At 38.2% G+C, this 23,482-nt stretch overlaps 1 protein-coding gene across 7 annotated transcripts in view; it reads left to right on the forward strand.

Moving 5' to 3' along the window:
• SATB1 (SATB homeobox 1) overlaps positions 1 to 20,691 on the forward strand; it is a 103,470-nt gene extending 82,779 nt beyond the window's left edge. For 4 of the 7 annotated variants that reach the window (XM_047099475.1, XM_047099474.1, XM_047099476.1 and 1 more), the window contains 3 exons: positions 13,674 to 13,877; positions 14,466 to 14,561; positions 16,255 to 20,691. In XM_047099475.1, coding sequence (XP_046955431.1) covers positions 13,674 to 13,877; positions 14,466 to 14,561; positions 16,255 to 16,758 — 804 coding nt within the window. In that variant the 3' untranslated portion in view covers positions 16,759 to 20,691. The remainder of the gene's footprint in view (positions 1 to 13,673; positions 13,878 to 14,465; positions 14,562 to 16,254) is intronic. The other 3 variants (XM_047099478.1, XM_047099479.1, XM_047099480.1) reach the window with 3 other exon arrangements.
• Positions 20,692 to 23,482: the final 2,791 nt, after the last annotated feature.

The following is a 23,482-nucleotide window of genomic DNA, read 5'->3' on the forward strand; positions in this document are numbered from 1 at the left end:
AAAGAGTGAGGTATATATGTGCTAGCGTAATTGTGAATCAGAGATTTTTAAACTGGAAAAACTATTGTTTTATGAATGAAATCTCATCCAGCCCTGACATAAATAAATCAAAAGCCTTCCCCCATTTTGATTGACTTGAGGACTGGACGGAGGTGGGCCTTCTCATCGATCATGGCACTGTTGAGATGCCCTGATCGAAACCTGGGGCTCCTGAGGACATAGTCTGGGAACCATTGTGCTGAGCTAGTGATTAGCTCTTTTCCTCCAACCGTCTCTAACAGGCTTGGTCCTTTAGTGGCAAAAATAAAATAAAATAAAATCTATTCCATGAATCCATAAATAACCAAAATTTTCTAAACTACTAGGAGCTTATAGAAGATAGCTGTAGAAAATATTTGAAGTGTGTGTGTGTGTGTGTGTGTGTGTGTGTGTGTGTTGGAGTATAAATGTGTGTATACACACACACGCACGTGGGGTGATGGGAGTTCTTAACTGTAGCCCACCTTCCCCCCAGGGGTCCATGAACTTGGATAGAAAAAGAAATCTTTATTTTCACTAACATTTTACTGAAGTTTGACATTTTATTCAATTATCAATATAGGCAACAAATCATAGTAGTATTAACAATACCTATGAATTTGTCACCAGTAAAAATCACAAATATTTTCATATCACATTAAGTTACTGCAGATATCTCAAAATATTATCTTTGCTCACCACTATAAAATCACAGTAGTTATCAGATCTGTTGTTAGGTACTGTTATTGAGTGTGTTAATAAAGAAGCATTTATATCACTGTATCACAAATTTTTGATAACCGTATTTCAGCATAATTGGTTTTCTTCATAATCTTATGCATTTTATTTCAGGCACATAAAAACATTGTTCTGGAAAGGCATCATCTGTGGGCTTTACCAGCTTGCCAGAAGGGTCAATGGCACAAAAGAAATGAGATCAATGATTAGATAAATTATATGTAGGGGGAAAATTACATATTTTTTTAGTACATTAGCTGAAGAATTCTTGAATTTGCAGGGGAAACCTTTGTTATTTATGACTTTATACTATGCTTATTTTTCAAGGGTCCTTCACTTCAGAGCATGTAAGCAGGGGTTAGATTCATTGCCATAACATTTAAAACAACAACAGCAAAAACAGAAACCTATTGGCAGCCTTTTCTCCAACACGCTGATGCCACATACAGATGACTTTGTGAGAAAAGGCCTTTGCCCTTCGACTGGAGACTCTGCGTCCAGGGGGCTTCACCTTTAATATCAACTTCCATCTGAAGTGTAAGCTGTTCTTTCCTCACTGGACTATAAGTGCTGGCGGAAATGACTCCCTATTATATCTGTCCCCACATCTCCTCTTAGCCTGCACAGTAGGTGGCACATAGATGGCACTTAATGATTATTTGTAGAAGAATAAAATGATTCAGAAGCACATTTCATCCGTTCTCAATTTTGCCCTCACAAAACCCAGCACATTCCTAAAGGAGCTCTGGTGGGAGGAGGGAGATTCTGTGCTCCGAAAGACAGAGTAGGGTCACACTCCTGTCCCCCTCCCCCGGGGCCCTCTCGGAGCCTGCCTTCCCCAGGTATAAGACAGTTTCAGTGGTCCTGAGGAGTGACTCAGTTGACCTGTGCAGAGAGCTCAGCCTCCCCTGTCTCCTCTTATTGGTAAAATTATAACCCGGCCATTGTCACTGGGATCCACGTGATGCTTCTAGAAATATTTATGCCTTCTTTTTTTGATGTGTCCTTGGGAATCACAAGATTTGAATCCCTCAATTAAGCCAACCTCTGATTAGTAGGTTTGCATAATGGATAAAATGATGTGGGTTTTGGCCACAAAATGGGTGTTACTTTATCAGCAAAATCATAAGCAACGGGAGCTCATAATGACCCTGCCCGCTTGATTGTTCCTCTTAGGATATGAGTCCCATAACTTTTACAATCCCGAATTGCCTTCCTCTGGTTTTAAAAATTCTTTGTTATCTTTCCTAGGATATCATAGAGGGAAGATTTAAATTTTTAATTCCTAGCCCCTAAATATGCATAATGGGACATATAGCTCATTCTAGGAGATGTCTGCAGTGTTGAAAAGTTTTATATAAACCAACTAAAAATGCACTGGAGGAAATATTTGTTTAAAATAACCTGTAGCAAATTATTTTTGTAAGCAGATAAATCCCTGTATCAAGTAGATCATCACCGAAAAATTATTTGTTTTATAAGCTCAAGTTTTTACAGGTTTGGTTTCTTCTTTTTTTTGCACGTAGCATATATGGATATTCAGCAACATTCTTCATGATCTTCATAGTTTTGAAAAGACAAATACACCCTGTAAAACTTTAATGGTGACTTTAGGGCACCGCATGATGAGACATTTGCTTCATAACATTGCTGTGTACGAGTCCGTATTTATTTGAGTTGAGGGGTTTGGGAAAAGTGAACTTTCCCATTCAGCTTCTTGAAACAATCCGATGTTGTATTTGCTTTTGACAGAAGCCTTTAATCGTGCTACCCTGCCTCCTTAAACCTAGTAAGATGAGCTCAGTTTGCGTCTTAGTTTTTTTGAACTTTAGCATCATGATGAATGCAAGTTTTGGGACTTTGCTACAATACATGATACCCTCAGGAATTTCAGAGAGGTAAACGGTTTCTTGCCACTAACTAAATGGTCCAGATTGTGCAATTTTTACAGCTCTCTCTCTCTCTCTCTCTCCCTCGAACTTACTGCCACTGCAGTGTTACAGGGAATCCTTTGCTGCATTTTTACACTCACTCATTCAAGCGTGAGCCTCAGGGCATGTCCAGGCCCCTTGGATGAAGGAAAATGAAGACTGTGTCACTCAAAGGGCTATTTGTGTGGACGTTTGTTTATGATAAATGTAATTCAGCTGAGATGGGGGGCGGGGCAGGGAGCTGAATTAAAGAAACCCATCAGCGTTAGTTCGTGGAAGAAACGCTCTGGCCTCAACCAGAGCAGTAGGAATGGAAAATAAGGAACCAATTCAAGAAATGTTCTGAAGGAGTAGAATTGGCAGGAATTCATCATGATTGTTCTCTTTATAAAGCAAGCAGACAAGAAATATCAGATTTTTAATTGAAGCTGTTTGCTAAGTTTTTTTATTGAAAACATACAGCTACTATAAAAAAAAATGCAAGCATAAAGAAGAACGTAAGGAAATACTCAGAATCCCAAATTAACTAAAGATAGCCTGATTTATGTTCTTTATACACACATATGTATACGTATACATATGTATATGCACAGGTACATATATGTCTTACCTTTATTCATATGCTATACATATCTTTTACTTTCCTACTAAGATAGATTTAAGTTATATTCTACGTTTCCTATCACAAATAATGCTGACATGAACATTATTATAGTTAAATATTTGTATACCTCTTTATCATTTATTTATTTATTTATTAAAAAAACTTTTTCAATGTTTATTTTTGAGAGAGAGAGAGAGCACGAGCAGGGGAGAGGCAGAGAGAGAAGGAGACCCAGAATCTGAAGCAGGATCCAGGTTCTGAGCTATGAGCATGGAGCCCAACATGGGGCTCGAACCCACAAACCGTGAGATCATGACCTGAGCCAAAGTCGGACGCTTCACTGACTGAGCCACCCAGGCACCCCTCTTTATCATTTATTTAGAACACATTCTTAAAAGTAGAATTATTGGGGGGCGCCTGGGTGGCGCAGTCGGTTAAGCGTCCGACTTCAGCCAGGTCACGATCTCGCGGTGCGTGAGTTCGAGCCCCGCGTCAGGCTCTGGGCTGATGGCTCAGAGCCTGGAGCCTGTTTCCGATTCTGTGTCTCCCTCTCTTTCTGCCCCTCCCCCGTTCATGCTCTGTCTCTCTCTGTACCAAAAATAAATAAACGTTGAAAAAAAAAATTTTTTTTAAAAAGTAGAATTATTGGATAAAGAAAGGCTTTTGTGTTTTAAAGGTGATTACTAGATATTTCTACATTCAACATTTCCACATTGCCCATCAGCAAGATTATACCAGTTTATACTTCAAATAACAGCCTTTCAGCCCAGGTGACTAGGTGGGTGCTGATGCTATTGAGTTAAACTACATATGAGGAGAACGTAGTCTATAAGAGGAAGATATTGGGTTCAGTTTGGGATGTGATAACTGAGCTGTTTTCATTAACTCCCCAGATACTCAAATTCCTTTGGATTATCTTTGTGATAATGGCAACAATAATAAAAATAGTGAGAGCTGACATTTGTCATACTGCTTCTGTGTGCCGAACCCCTTGCACGGATTGTCTCTTTTAACTCACACAACCCTATGAGTAGTGGTAAAATTACCCCCATTTGCAGAGGAGAAAATTGAGGTCTAAAGAAGTTGAAAAGCTTGACCAAAGATACAGGGCTGGTAAATAGTGGAATAGGAATACATATTCAAACCCAGGCTTGCTTTTTTTTTTTTTAACTTTGTTGCTTTTTTTTTAATGATTTTTAAAAATTTTGTTTTACTTTATTTTGAAAGATAGAGAACGAGCAAGCAGGGGAGGGGCAGAGAGAAAGAGAGAGAAAGAATCCCAGGCAGGCTCCGCACTGTCAGCACAGAGCCCGACGTGGGCCTTGATCTCATGAATCATGAGATCATGATCTGGGCCGAAATCAAGAGTCAGACACTTAACCGACTGAGCCACCCAGGCACCCCAAACCCCAGGCATTCTTAATAAATGGGTCTTAGAAGTACAGCATGTAAAGGAGGTGAGGTCACAGTACTTGAGTATTCTCAAGAAAGTCCAGTATGGGAAAGAGCTATAGCGAAAGAGTGTACATACAAGCAACTGATCTACCTATTTTTCCCAGCGCATTGATAATTCATTTTCCTCCTTTTTTTCATTATCCTCACCATTTTATATATTGCCTATTTTTCAAGGCCAAGCCAATATCACTTTTCATCAGTGTAGAGTTTCTGGACCACACAGACCATCTCTTCTTCCTCGCCACTTGGATCGCCCTTGATGTCTGTCCATCATTGACCTTGATCACTCACTGCCTTGTACTGGCAGTTATTTTTGAATGCTTCCCAAATACACTGTGAGCCTTTTTAAGGCAAGTGCTTTCAATTTAAGTTCATCAGACCTTTTTGTAGTTATCATGGACCAGGCACTGGGCTGAATGTGTTCTATTTCATATGTACCAGTCACAGTCCTGTGAGATTAATACTCCTATTGTCTGCACTTCGTAGAGGAGGAGCTGAGGCTCAAAAAGGTAATTTGCTCAAGTTCACATACATTAATGCCTACATGGGATATAACCCTTTATCAATATACTGAGGTGTTTGAGCATTACTAGAAGGAGAGTTAGTGTTTGGATGGGCAGAAAAAAGGAGAAAGGGCTTTCCTTCAGTATGAAGGATGGAGAATAGAAAGTGGGGAAGTGCTGGGCAACAGCTCATAAATAATCCAGTGAATTAGGACATGAATGGGATTGGGAGTAGCCTTCAGGGCAGCCCCATGGAGTGTGAGCATTTTCTCTGTGATGGGAAGCCTTTGAAGGGCATTTTGAACAGTAAGATAACTTTGGGCAGTTTGAAAGACCAGAGCAATGATTTTCATCCCAGCATCTCTTTTCTAAGAGCATCTCAGAGATGGCTAAGGGGATTCAAGAAAGCTTAGTTAAACCTGTGTATTTATCTGGCAGGAAGTTCCATAGGCTAAGCTAGACATCACATTTATTTGCTCCTTTAGGTGTCACAACTTCGTATGATAGCTCTAGTCATCATCGGTGCACTGTTTCCCCTGAGTTAAGAAAAGGCATGATTAGTTAAATGGTTTTTTGTCCAGAAATCAAAATAATTGTCCATTTGGAGTAATTGAAAAGAATGCTTGGTACCTAAGAGCATACTTCAAGGGAGACGACTCCCAGGCTGACAAGTCAGTGGTGGACGACAGGTGGAAAGGAGTCGTGGATTCTGCACGATAGAAGAAAGGCTGACATTGATGGACCTTGGGAGTACTGACTTTTCTGTTTTTTAACGGCACTATTTATGGAGAGTGAGAGGAGAATAAAAACTTAAGTACGATATTAAGGCACAGTGTGTATAAATGTTAAACAGGAGCCAAATCATATCACTGACATTTATGTAGTGTCGAAAATACATCTTAGATTGAGGAGAGAAAACAAAAAAAATTCTTTTTGAGTCCATATTCAAGAATCAGGCTTGTAAGCCACATTTTTGTTTGCTTCACTGAAGCTTTGAAGAAATGATCTTGAAAGCAGGTTAGTATACGAAGTATAAGAAAAATTAAACCTTTAAGTTAGATATCTTCCAAATCTAATGTTTTTAACGGAAAATTCAGCCTTTCTTTGGAAGTTCTCTGTTTCAATCAAAATACAAGATTATTTTCTTGCTAGCTAGTTTAATATGTTATCTACAATTTCATGCTTTTCTCTCATCCCTCCTTTTTCCCTACTCAGATTCTCCTTCCTGAAAATATTCTTTAAACTGTAAGAGCTCCTTGTCTAACAACCTTTTAAAGTGGGAGCCATTTTTATCTACTCTGGCCAAACTGTCATCTGATAATCTTACTACGGATCAAACAATCTGTAGGAAAAGAAAAAAAAACACTATATTTACGTGTGCCATAAAGCCAGTGGCTTTGACAAGGTAGAAAAGAGGGGAACATAAAAGCTATTTTCATTTTTTTACTTAAATTTTAAGCAAAATTACATGCTGAAGATTATTTACCAATGATTCTGATTATTCAAAATTCACTAAATTTTAGTGGGAGCTTTTCCTCAGATTGTATGAGCATTTCTTTTTGCTACTCAGAAATCTCCAGAGACTCTGCTTGGATGTGTTTAACCTTTTAAAGATAAAGTGGCAAAAATTTACTCGGGAGAAATTGACCAGTAGCCACTGTATGTCCTGTTTCCACAGTATGGAAACCCACAGATTTTTGGCTGAGATACTGAGTCCCTTAAATAACCTGGAGAGGGTTTACAACAGTGCCAGTTTAGAAGTATAAAACTAGTAATAGTTTTAAACTATCATGATTTTTTTTTTCTTTTCAGCAAATACAGGTATCAGAAACCATACCTTGAAAATAAATACATTTGGGGAATACATACACACGGGTATTCTATTTAAAATATGTTTCTTTTTAAAAGCCCTCTTTAAATACAGTGGATGTAATGTGCTACTTTTAGCATGAAAATTTATTGGTACGTCTCTGTTCAAACTTATTTCCCGTGTTTTCTTTAATAAGACCAACGTTAACGTAGCAGGAAAAGTTACTCAGCGCCTGCTGAGATTTTCTTCACAGAACACAAAGTAGATGTTATTAAACTGGGGAGAAAGATTAATGTATTTCCTACTAATTCCATAGAGGAGAACATGTATCTTTATTAATGTTAATGGTGGGGGCCTCTCATTATGTTATAGAATTATCTGCTTTAGCAAAGGTTTTTCTTCTAAAGAACTTCATAACATTTAAAGGTTAATATGTTAGGTAAAGAACAGTATCTTAAGATAAGTGTTTTTATTACAGGACATGATGGGATGGTTTTTATTAAATTACATGATGATTTGAATGGGGAAGAAGAAAAAGTGCCCTGCTTCTTGCCCTCAACTTTAATGCCTTTAATCAAATAATGACCTTCTGGAAAATAGTTAATTTTAAGCATTTGGAAAGATCAATACCACTTTGCCACCAAAAAATGGCCTAGACGATGAAATTTGATGTATTTAAAGTATCATTTCACCCTCTTAACCTAGTAAATAATTTAAAATGCTTTCAATATTGTTTTGCTACTGTTCTGTTTTCCCGCTGTTGGAAGTGTTACGACTGTTCTTGAGGAAAAGAAAAAGGGTAGAAGTTGGTATGTGAAGCATCCGGGCCTCCAATCTGGAAGTGGGGTTTTACCTCCATTGGGTCCTGTGTCTGCAGTAGGGCCCCCAAAGAGGTAATAATGTGTTAATACTGTATTTGAGGCAGAGTGTGGTAAAAGGCATAAAAAGTATGAAAATGGAACCCTTCTGGAATGTTAAAGGCATGGCTTACGCCGCCATCAGTCGCGTTGCATCTTTGTGATATCTGTAAACCTTCATGCTAAAGGTGAAAGATTCTGCAACTCTGACAGTTAGAACCCATTTTCCCCCCAGCTTATAGAACATTGATATGAAATTACCCTTGAGTGCCGACAGCTTTGTAAATAAAAAAAAAATTGCCCTCTATTAGCATGTTTGTGGGCAGATTAAAAACTGTCTTCATTAGCATAAGTAACACTTACGGATTCTTTTAAAAGTAGAAAATTATTTGCTGAATGATAAATTGCTAGCTTTATAGTTAGTTGTTGTTGAAAATGTACTCATTCAAAATGCCTGGTGTAGTTTAGTCTACAATACTGAATTTTTTGTGTTGGAAGTACTATTTAATGGATTATGTACTTAATCCTTGTTCCTACTACTTGCTAAAATGTAATTCATGCTTTCCACTAAAATGTTTGTATCAAATACGTCCCTATTTAGATTGATTTCTTTTAATATCATATATTATTATACTATATGCCCCAGAGATTGGAACAAAATACTCCTGCAAATAACACATAAAAGATGAAGGTGAGGGGGAATAAACACAGACTATAAAATGTTTTGCTTTTTAGAACTCACATTACCATTCCGTTTTTTAAAATGTATTTTTCCTTCTTAGTTGCAGCAAGAATTGTCATTTTCTTTCTTCTTTTTTCTTGTAGCTCTAGGATTTAAAATGTATATGCATATAACAATAACATATACGTATCTGTATATTGTATTAAATGATTTTTTTTTTCCTCAGAGAATACTGAAGCCTATTTTCCCCTGGAAAGCTCGTTGTGTTATGTGTTCCCAGCTCTGTCACAGAACAGGCCCTGTAAGGGTTCTCTTTTTATGTTTGTGAGACTGTATAGGTACAATAAATTCATTCAGGAAAGGAGGTTACTTTTCTGACTCAATTAAAATCATTGTGTACCCTTCTCCGTTCAGATGTTCGAAGTGAATTGACTTGAATTAATTGTTCTAAAAAGAGTGGAGTGGAAATCAGGGATCGAGTTTGGTTGGAAATTAGCAGCTGAGAGATGAGGGTGCCAGGATTTTTATTTAAATGTGGTACAACAAGATTCTGTCAGTAAAGCACATCATTAGAATATTGAGTTTAGAACTGCTAATTTTTCCTTTAAAATGAGCATACAGTCATGTGTTTCATGGACCATAATAAATTGCCATTGTGTTGTCATTGAGTTTGTTTTGCTTTTTTTCAGTACTGGTTTGGCAGTCATTCTGCATTTTCTCTTTTCCTTCCCCGCCCCTCCCCCCATCTTACTTTTTTTTTTTTTTTTTTTTTTAATAGATCCCTCACCAAAACCAGTCCGAAGAATGTTATTTATTTCATGCGGTCTTAGGTTTAGCATCTTCTGCACCGTTTTCTTGCTTACGGTAGCAAGACATTTGCAGATGGTTCTTGGTTACTATAAAGTACATAACAGTATTTCCTTTGTGGCAGATGGATTTAAGACTTTTAGTTCTCAATAAATGTAGGTTTACAATACATAACTTTACAGGATTTGTGTTGTATATAACAGGTTTGAACATATTATCTCAGAATTCATCTGCATGGCATTTTCAGCTTATTCAGGGTTCAAGCCAGTTTTTTTAAGTAATGGGGGAGCGCTGTGATTGATAGCAACAGCTCAAGGCGTGATTTTGAATAGAAACAAAGGGTTTAGAACAGAAGGTGTCAAATTAAACTTCGTCAGTTTGAAAAGTAGTAACATCCTGAAAGTATTACTAATTTATTTACATGTGGCTACTGTTTATATTTTGCCCTCTTTATATGCAGTGTAATGTTGCTTGGCAAATTGACTACACTTAAAGTTTAGGTTGTTCCTTGTACCATTTTAGTTTTCTGAGCGTGGATTGGTCTTATTATTTTAAGGCTGTTACGCTCCTGTCTTTCCTACTGTACGGAACAGTTGTGATCTAATTTGATTTGGGGAGTAGCTCACTACTCCTGCCTATGGTCTTAGAATATTTCAAGTCCCAGAGACCTCTCTTAAAAATGTAATTATGTTCACATTTTGCAGCAAAGTCCTGCATTTCATTCCTTGCCTCTCCTCTACCAAGCAGATCTGTACATTTATCACTTAAAAACCCATACAGTGCTTAGGGGAATCATCATTATTTGTCAGATATTGTAATATTCTGACATGTTGCTTGTCTTACCAAGTTTGTTGGCTCTAATAGTATCACTTATGGAAAAATGACCTAGAAAAAGGTATTGGGGAATTAGAAAGCATTTGGCTTTTTTAGTCACTTTGTGCAAAAACCTAGATCAGATTACTGTCATCGTTAATAGAGTCTCAGTCGATAGGATTTGAGGTAGTCAGAATATTCCAAGGTATTTAAATAGTATTAGAATAAATTAATCTTATTTTTGCCAGTGTAAATTGGGAATGAGCCAATGTCTCTGCTGACAAAGAACTAGCATATCAAAATGTCTGTTTTCCGTTATTTTTCAAGAGATACACACGTCAAGAAAAGCACTCCCCCTTTTTAATTTTTTTTTTTCGTTTTGGAATACCCTTGTAGAACTAACAGTTCCCAGCTGCACCGTTAAATATTTTTCTAAGAAGCATCTGATTTCAGTCTCTTAAAATCATCATGTCTCTTGAAAGGCTAGCAGAGACAAGCTTCAAACTTATAATTCATCAAATTATTTTTAGATAAGGAATTAGAAGTATTATTTAAGGGCAGAGGTTAATAGCAAACTACTGGAAATGTTATGGTAGTCATGGGCAATTAATAAAAATAAGGATCCATTTCATCAGTATAGAGACACAGAAGTGACAATATGAGCAAAATATTTGTTGAATGAGTCACGGCTCTTTTTCTGAAATATTTGTTAAACCAGCATGAGTGTGATTGTTTAGGAATTAGCTATCATTATTAGCCATTTTAAAAGAACTAATGATTTTCTTTTCCAAAGAACATCTGTGATCCACATGTTTTTTCTCATATATCCGAGTGCTAACTGATCTCTGTGTTACTTTAAAAAGTTTTTCTAAAGGATTGGAAAAATTATTGGAGTTTTTCAGCTCTCTCCAAGAAGCTTTTCTTACGTGAATTATTCTTAATTTAACTTTCAGCAATTTTTAGTTACAGGCATTTATTTCTTAAAAAAAAAAAAAAAAAAAAAAACCTTAGCTACTCAATGTTTAGCACTTAGTGGGCCAATATACAATACTAGCTAAGTACAAAACCCCCAAAATACCAACTTTTCTGTTCTGTTTTTAATGAGCCCTCTAACATCTTGAAAGATAAATAGAACTGCAGTAGTTTGCTCCGTGTAGGCATGGGGGCCTGTCAATTGCCGTAGCTGAAGAATGGAGGAGGAAAGCCATCTTAACCATAGTTAATATTCAAGCCTACAGGAAGATATATATCTGAAACCTGCACAGCATCCAACTTAGAGGTAAAGTATAAAGAAATAGCTGAGATGTAGGAAAATATAAAATATTTTCATGGCTCAATCCAGATAGCAAATATTTGCCAATAAGAGCTAAATAAACATCTCCAGGGCACATGTGCAAGTGGGTCTCAAATACCTCAAATACTCAAATACAGTTTGAGAGTTAATGTTATACTCATATAGAGCGAAAATATGACACATCATCATATTTTTCTGGAAATAAACATAGAATTGCCACGGTTAGGAAAGAAGCACATTCAGTGACATGCTCATCACAATTATTACTTTTTTTCACTAATATTCTTGCCGGTAAATCTTCAGTTTACTGCCTGCTCTCTCAGCCTTGAATTATGCATTCAGTGGCACTGAATGAGTGCATGATTGCGTGACCATCTCCTTGTACATATTTGTTTAATTAAGAGACCTGTTGAGTAGAGAAACAAATGTCTTAGAAAAAAATAGATCTCATGAGGTTTAGCAACAGTCACTCACCCTTGGCTGGTTAGTAGGTGGGTCTTGGGAAGCTAATGTTAGCAGGTCTCCATCTTTTCTTTTAAATTCTCTCAAATAGGCCATTTGGGGCAGAATGGGCCTTGTTTCTTTTCGCTGTATGTTGCAGTTAGAAGGGGAAGGGGAATTTCCTCCGGTAGTTCAGTATGGGACGAATGGAGAAAAGTCATACCATTCCCTGGTCTCACCCCATACAACAGCAGCAGCAATACACCAAAAAAAACTCGTTGGCCGGTTCTAAAACGCAGATGATAAAGAAATTGTGCTTTTTCCACTCCCATCGAACTAATTTAGTTGGCATTTCCAAGAAATCCCTTCATCTTCGGTCAAGTCCCTAAAGTAGAGCCTAAGACAGGAATCAAGTGTCTAGGCTTTTATGAGAGACCTGGAAGGAGTGAGGGAGGATAGGGAAGAGGTAGGGGTCCGGTAAGAGGTATGGTCTCAGGTGGTCTGTATTGATGGGGGAAGGGAGTAAGAAGAATGGGGAGGGCCATCTCTGTTGAGTAAATTGAAGGGTTGAGTGAGTGGTCCCTTGAGGGGAAGAGGACAGGAACATTGTACCACTGGGTCAGCCAGTCACTGGCCACTGAGGGGGTCAGTGAGGACGTGGAGGAACTGTCCAGGCATCTCTAGGCGAGATGACTCCAGACATCGCCCCAGAGAAGGATGTGGCTCTGAGCTGTTAGCAGGCAGCACGGCAGCTGCAGGTGGTTGCCTTGCTGGTGAAGGGGTTTGGGTGGGACACACGCTCCCTCTCGCCACCCCGTTGCTTAGTGTCCATCATGGCAGCCAAAATGAAGAACGTTTGGAATGGTGATTAGAAGATGTTAGACAGCGTCCTCTGTTGGACCACTCAGTTTTTGACAGATAATCTGAGGATCAAAAATGGGACCCTAGGGGAGGCATCAGAGAGGTTCAGGTTTGGGCATTCATTGGACATTTCCTTCTCTCAGCCTAGGAAATCTATTAAAATTCTTGCCTGATGAATCATATGTTGCACACTGCAGTGGGCAGAAAAAAACAGGCCCTGAGATGTTTTTCTGGAAAGTTGTTTCTGGGAGAATTCTTCTAATGCCCATTCTGAGCATTACACTTACACTAGACAACGTTCTCACTCACACTACTGCACATGTCTGTTCTCTCTCTCTCTCTCTCTCTCTCTCTCTCACACACACACACACACACACACACACACACAAATATTTACACGTAGTTTCCTTCCTAATACAAGAAGTATAAACTTGAGGAATCCTTTTAGAAAAAAACTATTCCAAAAATCTGCCCTATTTCTTAAATACCTTCAGGATCTCAGACGGCCACTCATCAGACAAGAAAGTTGGGCACGACTAGAAGCACACTCAGCTTGGCTCTTCTCATGTTTCACATATTGCAAAGTCCGTGGTAAATGTGTCTTGCCCTTGGAATCTAAAAAATATGACCCTCTTTTGAGATGCAAATCTGAACATTTATTAGAAACAGAGCCTACGTCCCTGACACCTACAGCTATTCTTTCTTAACAGGTTAAAAAAAAATTTTTTTTAAGCAGGTTGGAGTGTTTTGAGCTTATGAAAAAAAGTTAACTTCACAGGGTCTTTTCTTTTTAGCTCTTAATGGAACATACCAGCCCCCCCGCAGGCATGAACTGACCTATTATGCCCTTGTCTCCAAGGGGTGGTTGTGTGAGCTGTTACGCTGGAAAGAAGATCCCTCTCCAGAAAACAGGACTCTGTGGGAGAACCTCTCCATGATCCGAAGGTTCCTCAGTCTTCCTCAGCCAGAACGTGATGCCATTTATGAACAGGAGAGCAACGCGGTGCATCACCATGGCGACAGGCCGCCCCACATTATCCATGTTCCAGCAGAGCAGATTCAGGTTCGTTTACCTTGGCCAATTCAATATAGCACTAAGTAAATAGAGCTTTACACTTAGCAGGGAAATTAGCGTTTCTCTTCTTCCCGCCAGTCTAAACATAGGCTTTAGCAAGAGATAACAATACGCTGCCATCTTGCTCAGGGGAGTAAAGGGAAATGAACACACTTTTTCCAACATGTGTATTGTGTTCCTCTTCCCTCATCTCCCCACCCACAAAGTGGCAGGAACCCCCTTTTTAACACTTGTTTGGCAAGTGTGTTTTTGTTCGAATTGGGTGGTTTTGTGTGTGAGAGCTCAAATTTTGTTTTTGTGTTTTGAAAATCGGAATCTAAAAAAAAACCCCACTATTTTTCTAATGACTACCAACACTGCCCTTTAGGAAAGGGATTCCTGTCGTTTCTGTAGAGGAGGTCTGTGCAATCACAACGTTATACCTCCTTGGGTGCTGTCCAGGACGAGGAGGGGAGGGAAACCTAATTGGAATCTTGCTTCTGACTCCTTGGCCCTTCCTTCACCTTGTAGCTGTCTCCCCACACCCTCACAGAACACAGGTTAGGGGTGAGTCACGTCTGTTTGTCTTTCCTTTAGAGCCCCTCTCCCACCACCCTTGGGAAAGGAGAGTCTAGAGGCGTTTTCTTACCAGGCCTGCTGACCCCTGCACCATGGCTCGGTGCTGCTCCTCAGGTGAGCGGGCACAAGTTAACCTCTGCCAGCGAGAGGGGGTGGCGTGAAGACCTGCTCTCCCTTGGTCTGGATTTTCAGACTTGCAAAGGACATACTAACCATGGTGGTAGCCAAAGACCACTGTGCCCCAGATTCAGCCGTGTGCTGAGCTGGTCATGGGACTGGTCTCCATTCATCCACTGAGGGAACGCCCCTGTGAGTTTAGATTGGGAGGCTCTATGATCATGTAGTTTGTTGGTGCCTTATGGCCTTGATTTGTATGATGTATTTCTGTTAAATCTAAGGGGATATTTTTAGCTTTCCCATATAAGAGAAAATGCCATTGCTTTGCAGAGTCCTAAAATTCTGTCTTTGTTGAATCACCTGCATTATTTCTTGGTATTGCTGTGGAAAATGTGTGTGTGTGTGTGTGTGTGTGTGTATGTCTGTGTGTGTGTACACACACACACACACACAGCTGAAAACAATAATAGGGCTATCCATCCACTAGGAAAAAAAAATCCTTGAGTGTGTATTAAAGATAAATTGGAAAAGAGAATCCCTTAGGATATCAAGCACTAAAATAATCATGAAAGCCTGAAAAACTTACTGTTTAGCAAAAACAAAAAAAAAAAAGAAAGGTGTATGTTAAGTAATAAAAATAGTACTTGTTTGAAAATGTAAATTGTTTTTAATAAAATTGTTTCTTAGGGGGATAAAAGGAAATGCTTAGGCACGGTATAAACGTTCTAATATTTCGCGGCTTACTCAGGTTGATTTGCTTTGATGATAAGAATTATGGATATAGAGTATACAGTATGTGCATGTGTCACACATTTGTTATGTATAATTGTGTATGGAAATTACAGCACATATACAGACACTAATTATGAAAAAGTGTCTGTATACACTAAATTTAAATCCTAATCACATCTCAGTTTACTATAGACAAAACAATTTGCTAGCCGTTGTATGGTGGATCAAACCTTTATTTTTCCGTAGGAAAAAAAAAAAAAACTTGCAGTGTCAGCCTAGTGCAATTTGGTAAGTAATTGTGCGTGTATTAAATCGGAACTGACTGGTAGGAAACTCACAAAAGTGAGAATCCCAAAAATCCTCGGAGTCTTAGGGGATAGTGCTGAAAAAGAGCAGACGTTTATCTATTTTATTTGGAATTTAAATAAGACTTTCCGTTCTTGCTCCATGTTTTAGCCATGGATGAAATGAGGCAAAACACACATTTCTTTCCCCAGGGCTCTGTAGCTCTCCTTTCTAAAATGCCTTTGAAATCCTTACTCCTCAATCTTCGTTTTAAATCTTTGTTCATTATTTACATCATAATCTGCTTTGCTGTCTTCGTCTTTGATGCGTATCCTTCTGCTGAAGTTCATGGCTCATATTTTCAGCGCGCTGACTTTTCACTTCCGTGAGGCAAACAGAAAATGAAGGGCAGGGAGGCTCCACTGACCTCCGATAATGCAGCCCAGCGGCTGCCTCCAAAATCCTAGTAATGCCTCCCCTCCCGGTTTTTATCATTTTGACTTCTTCCCCTGATGGCGTGGGCCATCTAGCCGGCCTCCCTTTTTGTCCTGAATCTTGTCCCCCTCGGAGAAGCTACTGGTGGGATTCCGAGCCACCTGCTTCCTCCCAGATGGCTTCGCGCGCCCGCCTGGGGAGAAGGCAGAGCTCTGACTGTCCGCTTGTTCCTTTGCAGCAGCAGCCGCAGGCGCAGGCGCAGCAGCAGCCGGCGCCGCCACCCCCGCAGGCGCAGGCGCAGCAGCCGGCCGGGCCCCGGCTCCCCCCGCGGCAGCCCACGGTGGCCTCGCCCGCAGAGGCCGAGGACGAGAACCGGCAGAAGACCCGGCCGCGGACGAAAATTTCCGTGGAAGCCCTGGGCATCCTCCAGAGTTTCATCCAAGACGTGGGCCTGTACCCGGACGAAGAGGCCATCCAGACTCTGTCCGCGCAACTTGACCTTCCCAAGTACACCATCATCAAGTTCTTTCAGAACCAGCGGTATTATCTCAAGCACCACGGCAAACTGAAGGACAACTCCGGCTTAGAGGTGGATGTGGCCGAATACAAGGAAGAGGAGTTGCTTAAGGATTTGGAAGAGAGTGCCCAAGACAAAAATGCTAACACCCTTTTCTCGGTGAAGCTAGAAGAAGAGCTGTCGGTGGAAGGAAACACAGACATTAACACTGACTTGAAAGACTGAGATCAAAGTATTATTTTCATTCAACAGTGCCACTGGTATTTACTAACGACATGAGAAGTCCACCTTGTATTCTCTCAGAAAACCTTTGTTGTTCATGGTTTGGCCAATGAATCTTCAGAAACTTGCACAAACAGGAAAGTTGAGAAAGGATAATACAGACTGCACTAAATGTTTTACTCTGTTTTACAAACTGCTTGGCAGCCCCAGGTGAAGCATCGAGGATTGTTTGGTATTTAAAATTAAAATTTGTGTTCACGGGACGCATCGAGGTGCATACCCGTAAGCATGATACCAGTGATATCTTTTTTTTAAAAAAAAAAAAATTATTCTGGAGCCTCAAACAAGCATTATAACTTCTGTGATTATTATTTCCTTCCTTTAATTATTTCTGTAACACTCCACACTGATCTTTGGAAACTTGCCCCTTATTTTAAAAAAAGAAAAAAAAAAGAGTTTGTTACTCTATTGTATGTTACAAAAGAACTATAGACTGTGGAATGCAGTTTAAAGATGACATATGCCAACAAATGCCTTGTATTATATGGCACTGCCGTAATTCAAATTTGTTTTTATTTTGGAAATAAAAGTTCACTGTAATTTTTTTCATTCTCATTGTTACATGATTTTTTAAAAAATGAAAAGAAAATGTGAAACACAATTTAGTCCTCATTATTTATTTGTAGATCCTGCAGCATCATGTTGTAATTAATTTTTTGGAAGTTTCCGTTAAATGTAATATTGCTTCTCTTGTTACCATACTGATTCTTTTCTATTTATAAATGTATTTTGATGGGCAGTAAAACAAAGTGTCTTAAAAGTTTTAAATAGAGAAAATGTGCTTTACACAGTTGCCTATAAAAAGTGCTCTATGTTATCCAAGCAATTCATACTATAAGCTTCACTCTTATTGTTGTATGCAATTTTTACTATCATGCAAATAAGCTTAGGTAAATAAAACTAATAGATCACCTTAGAAAATTATGCAATTAATGTGAAAATAATGGATGTTTGCAATGTGTCTTCCTTTGGTTTACAATCAATTTTAAAGCTACATCTGTATAAAATTTCTGTATAAAGGTGTATTTCTTTTTTATGAGTTTATGGCTATGAAAACACCAGCTATTTTGTTACAGCTGGCTGTTTTTATAAGTGTATCACAATTTTCTTTATGCAGAAATGTTCTGATTAGGAGTGGTTATCGACTGTAACTACACAATTAAAATTGTTTGTATGGTATGACATGGTAGGGTTTGTCTGCTTATGTGAAGTAACTTGAAAGAGTCAAAGATGGCCCTCTCAGTTAGGTGCATGTTAATACTTTCTTGAGGATATTTTACCGATTTTATAAAGAGCAACTGAAAAGTCACTTGAAACACTGTAAATTTCAGTCACAAACGTGGTCATTTTTTTTAAGTTTAACAACAAAGACCATAGCCTGTTTTTGCTTAACATTTTGCCTAGCAAACAGAGAGAGCAGAATGGTCAAAAGACCTGCCAACGAAAACATAAATCTAGTCTCTAGGAGTTATGCACTTAGAATGAATTCATCTGCGTTTATTTCACAATATTTGATTATGGCAACGCTTTTTTTAAGCTAATGTATAAATATTTTAAAGGCCTTTACCAGTAACATAAAGTAAGTAGGGGAAAAATGGACCTTCTGTATAAAAACCTCATAGTAAGCAATGTATTTTTTTAAGTTCTAAGTGGAATATGAGTTAACTCGGAGCTCATTTGGTTGTGTATGTCATAACTATAGGAACTAAATGAAGAAAATAAGAATAACACACCTGGATCTTAAACACAGTCTTCTGAACTCTCGCAACATAAAGCTCTGTAAACTCCAAGATCTAGAATGAGATGTGCTAATCACGGTCGTGGAAGGGATTGAGGCCAGCGTTGCAGTTTTTGATTGTTAGTATTTTGTTTGTATTCACTTTATCTTTTGCTGCTTTTTAAGGTTTCCTAGATGTTAATAGGGGTATCCGTCTGGGTTCCTTGATGGTTGGTTCTGAAATTGTCCAATCTCTTCATGCCTAACGTTTTTCCAGGCCCTGATGAGCTCAGTGGTACGCAACTGGGCTGCTTTAATGTTGAACTTTTACTTAAGGAACTAAAATGGCATCATTGAAGACTCCCAATTCAGCCGTAAAAGTACTATTTACTTTTGAAGCACAGCTGAACTACGAAGGCAGCTGGTTTGCTGTAACTTAAAATTGCATTGAAAAAGTTTTCAGTTCTTTTTATTAAATGAGAAGACAACTTTTAAACATTTCTTGCGTAGAGTTCAGAAAATCACTTGAGCAAACGACATTTGAATTAATAAAATAGAAGCTAGATTTCATGTATTTAAAAAAGGAATACATAGAAACGAGTGTGCCATAAAGTTTTTTACAAATTCCTTTCTCCTGCTTTTTCTCCTCTGAGTTTAGGGGAGAAAGGTAGAGCAAAGAGTAGACTTTTATTTTTGTAACCAGCCCAACAGAATATAAAGTGCCAGAAATTTAATTTCTTTAGAACGAAAAATTGGGTTGCAAATACGATTTCGCCATTCACAGTAACCTCATTTCTTTTGAAATCGCATTTTGAAAGAATTGATGAGTGTGTGTAAGAAATCAATACAATACTAATGAAAGTCTCAGACCCTTTAACTTAAGCAGCATAATCGTACTAATATGATATTTTAAGCCAAAAATTAAAATAAAAGCACATATTAAAAGAGAGTGATGGTCATGATGGAGTGAGCAAAATTGTTTCCAGGGAAGATGGCACAATTTGACAATGATTCGTTCGGGTGATCTTCCACATTGCTCCCCTGATGTTTTTTATTGTTAATACCAGTCCTCTTACTACAGGTGGCTATGGTAAACACTCCTTGAACAAGCTTCATTGTGTCCAAGTATTTCAGAAACTTTTAAAAGCTGGGCATGACCTAGCGCTTTGTGCTGTTAAGACCTTAGCAGAGTCAGGTAGTTTGCAGGTAATATTCAACCTTGTGCATCTGAATCTGTCATGGATTCCTTCCCTCAGCACTTTGCCACTAATTTGTATTACACTCTGTGGCCATATAATACTTGCACATTATGCAAAAAATAATGTTGACAGTATCTCCTTGGCACGTAATATGCAGAGTTGACACATAACCTTTGAAAACCAAGGTAACTAATATCTGTGCCCTAGTTGTATGGCACTTGGTTAAAAAGTCTGTACATATTATGTATAAAATGTGTATTGATTAACATTTAGTCCTAAGGAATTCTGAGCTTAAAAGAAGTGTTCTTTTTTTTTCCAAGTAGTGATATCTATATCTAACTGTGCTTATCTAAAATATATAGCTTGAGTAGAAAACATTTTCAAAATGATTCAACATTGAGTAAAACTGACAATCCCGTACATTCCACTATTAAATTCTGCCCTTTTCCCTATTGTTACCATCAGCTAATATTAAGGTCCTTGATTGTCACAATATTATCAATAAATGAGGTATTCTGAACTGCCTGGTGATATTTTCAAAAGGAGCAAAATGTGTATACCCTATTATATAGCCCCCCAGATAGGACTGTCTTGTCAAAGCAAGCCAAAAATCTGCATGATAGTGTGGAAACCAACGAAGGTCCAGAAACATTTATCACATTTAAAATATCAGAAGATACTGATACTGGAGCTTATCTTGCAAGTAAATATTTTGGACTTTTAAAGGGGGCATATTACGGATTCAGTGTTTCTTCCAAGGCAATCCTTTCAATGTAAATACTAAATACTTGCATGTCTTGCAACAGAGGTTAAATTACAATCTATTAACCTGCACATTTTTGATAAAATATAAAGTACCCTTAATAAAGAGATGTGGTGAAAGGTGTATGTCCAGAATACTATTACCTGTTTAACAATACCAAATGTTAAATAAAAGTAGTTTGGAATTAATGTTTAAAAGATGAGCAACATTTTTAATTAAGCCTTTCTTACATTACCCTACTTATATGAATCATGTATCTCCAAATTTAATTTTATCAAGATAATTCCACTAAAATTCCATTATGGCTTCTTGCCTTACACCGAGGTTGTGTATTAAGTCACCTTCTGTCAACTATTTTCAACTGCTAATAGCCTTAGTGTGATCAAAAGCACGTGACCTGGGCCCCCGGTCTCTGGCAATGGTTGATGAGGGAATACAGTAAAAGACTACCTTATACTTGTTGCCTTGCAAAGTAAACATAAACTCTAAAGTGACCTATTTTGCACTAAATTAAACCTTGAACATTATTTCTGTACTATTAGTTGAATTTCTTGCACTGGTATTATTTGCTCTCTATGGTAGTTACGGCTTCATTACAGTGACAGGATCTAATTCGTGTCTTTACGCCCCCAAAAGAAACGACGCCCCGTGTGCTGCTCTGATTTTCCACTCACAAAAGAACAAACAGTACCTGTTATAAATGAGGATGTTGAGAAGGTCCGAATATTTAATGTCTGCTAACTCATCGGGTCTGTGGCAGTGTGATGCAAAATGAGCATTTGTCCAGAGCACAAACCTGTCCGATAGCATCTTACTGCCCAGACAGGTGTCACCTACTCTGCCTTTGTTTCCAATTTTACTTTCCAAATGTTACCAGGTCTCTTTCAAAGCCTTTCTGTGTTCCCAGGGCCCCTCACTGACCGCACACGCAGATATGCTTAAGATGAAAATAGCAACATTTGTAAAATGCTTCATTATATAAGGTACTGCCGCAAACATACCTCCATCCCACTCTGAGACACTTCCGGCAGGCTCTGAAAAGTCCCACTTCAAAAACCAGGGAGAGGAAACTCAACTAGGGTAACTCATTTGTCCAAGTGGCCACGTTGGTTTCAAACCCAAGCCTTCCCTCTATGCATTTCTATCTCTATTTTCTCCTTTATAAAAGCTTCTCCAAATGCAGAAACTGTAGAAACATCAGTTGCAATTCAGAAATTTCAGAAATATAATGTAGCATGTATTTTGTTAGTATGAAAAAGTCTATCACTAAGTAGTCGAAATCAAATGTGTGAGATGTTAACTTCCAAACTCTGCTGTCCTGGTGTAAGAGCCATATACAGAAAATATTTTTTTCTAAAAAAACATACATCTTATAGGAATGTAAAATATACACGAAAAAATAGAATAATGTAATGAACCCCTGACGATTCATCCCCAGGTCAACCACTGTAACATTTTCCCAATAAGGACACTGTGAAACTCATTAACATTAGAGATGAAATTTTTATCAAAATATTCAAACTGTTCAATGGCTTTTTCCCATAATGATGTTCTGGCATCATCTCACTTTTTACAAAGTAATGAATTTTCTGATTTCTGGAGAAAAAAAATGAAGTTTTCCTCGGAACTCTCTGGGAATTCTCAAAAAGCCAATTTTAGAAAGAGAGCCTGTGAGAATTCCACAAATATTTGTAACATAAGAAAAAAAGGGACAAACCAGCCTCTCTTTATTTATAAACAATACGTGCTTTCATATCATTGTTGAAACTAAAGTACATAATTTTCAGTTATGCATAATAAAATATGTAATTAAGCAACATTCCATAGTGGATTAAAGAATTAAAAGCTTCAGGTGCAGAAAAGAATTTGTTGGCATCTTCTTTTTCAAGGTGGTATTTTGCGGTGTTACTTTTCATTTTCCTTTGACATCTTAAACAAATAAATAGACAGACACAGGTGAGAAGCAGAGAAATGAAGAAGTGGCTACCACAGTAGACCTGAAAAATAGTGAGGTAACCTATTTGCAAGGTGCCCATGAAGGCTACACTAAAAAGGACGGAAATCTAAGCCTGGGGAGAAAAAAAAATCTCTAAATTGGGGCTACCGTTTCAAGAACCAGAAATAACATAATAAAAAGTTAATTGCAGTCGATCATTCCTGCATCTCAAACTACATTAAGTTAATTCACAATTAATTCCAATTGGTAGAGTCCAGTAGACTTATGCTATAAACGTAAGTTCATAGAGGCATCTGGCATCTATCCTATTTTTTAAAAAGAGTAATGCATCAAATAAAATCAAACCCCTCAAATGTCAGACTGCGTCAGGATGATTCTGAAAATAAGCTATTCTATTGAACACTTAAGAAAAAAATTGTAATATAGAGAGGAAACACCACATCGAACATCAGTAGAACTTTCTAGCTACAGTTTTTCATACGATGTTTAAACTATAGTTATAATCAACTGTATGATAGCAAGTAAATTCACTATCCTGTGTTTGTATGACTCCAATCCTGACATGGAAATCTATGTTTGGTTTGTGAATGAATGAGATCAGATAATTTGGAAGAAATATTGGACACATAATAAGGAATGAGACCCATATCCCGTGGACAATCCTTTTAGTGGGGCTTTTTAAATGGACACATGCAGGGGCCCCTGGGTGGCTCAGTTGGTTAAGCGTCTGACTTTGGCTCAGGTCACTATCTCATGGTCCGGGAGTTCGAGCCCCGCGTTGGGCTCTGTGCTGACAGCGCAGAGCCTGGAGCCTGCTTCGGATTCTGTGTCTCACTCTCTCTCTCTCTGCTCCTCCCCCGTTCATGCTCTGTCTCTCTCTGTCTCAAAAATAAATAAACATTTAAAAAAAAAAGGAAAAAAAATAAATGGACACATGTAGAGACTTTTGTTAGCCTATAGCATCTCATGGTCCTGCTGAAATATGACATTTTTGTATTTGTGTGTCTTTCTGTACCCCATCTTATTACAAA

This window comes from Lynx rufus, unplaced genomic scaffold, assembly GCF_022079265.1.
Source record: "Lynx rufus isolate CCGP_SWC_20201006 ecotype Redwood Valley unplaced genomic scaffold, mLynRuf1.p SCAF_5, whole genome shotgun sequence".
NCBI lineage: Eukaryota > Metazoa > Chordata > Mammalia > Carnivora > Felidae > Lynx > Lynx rufus.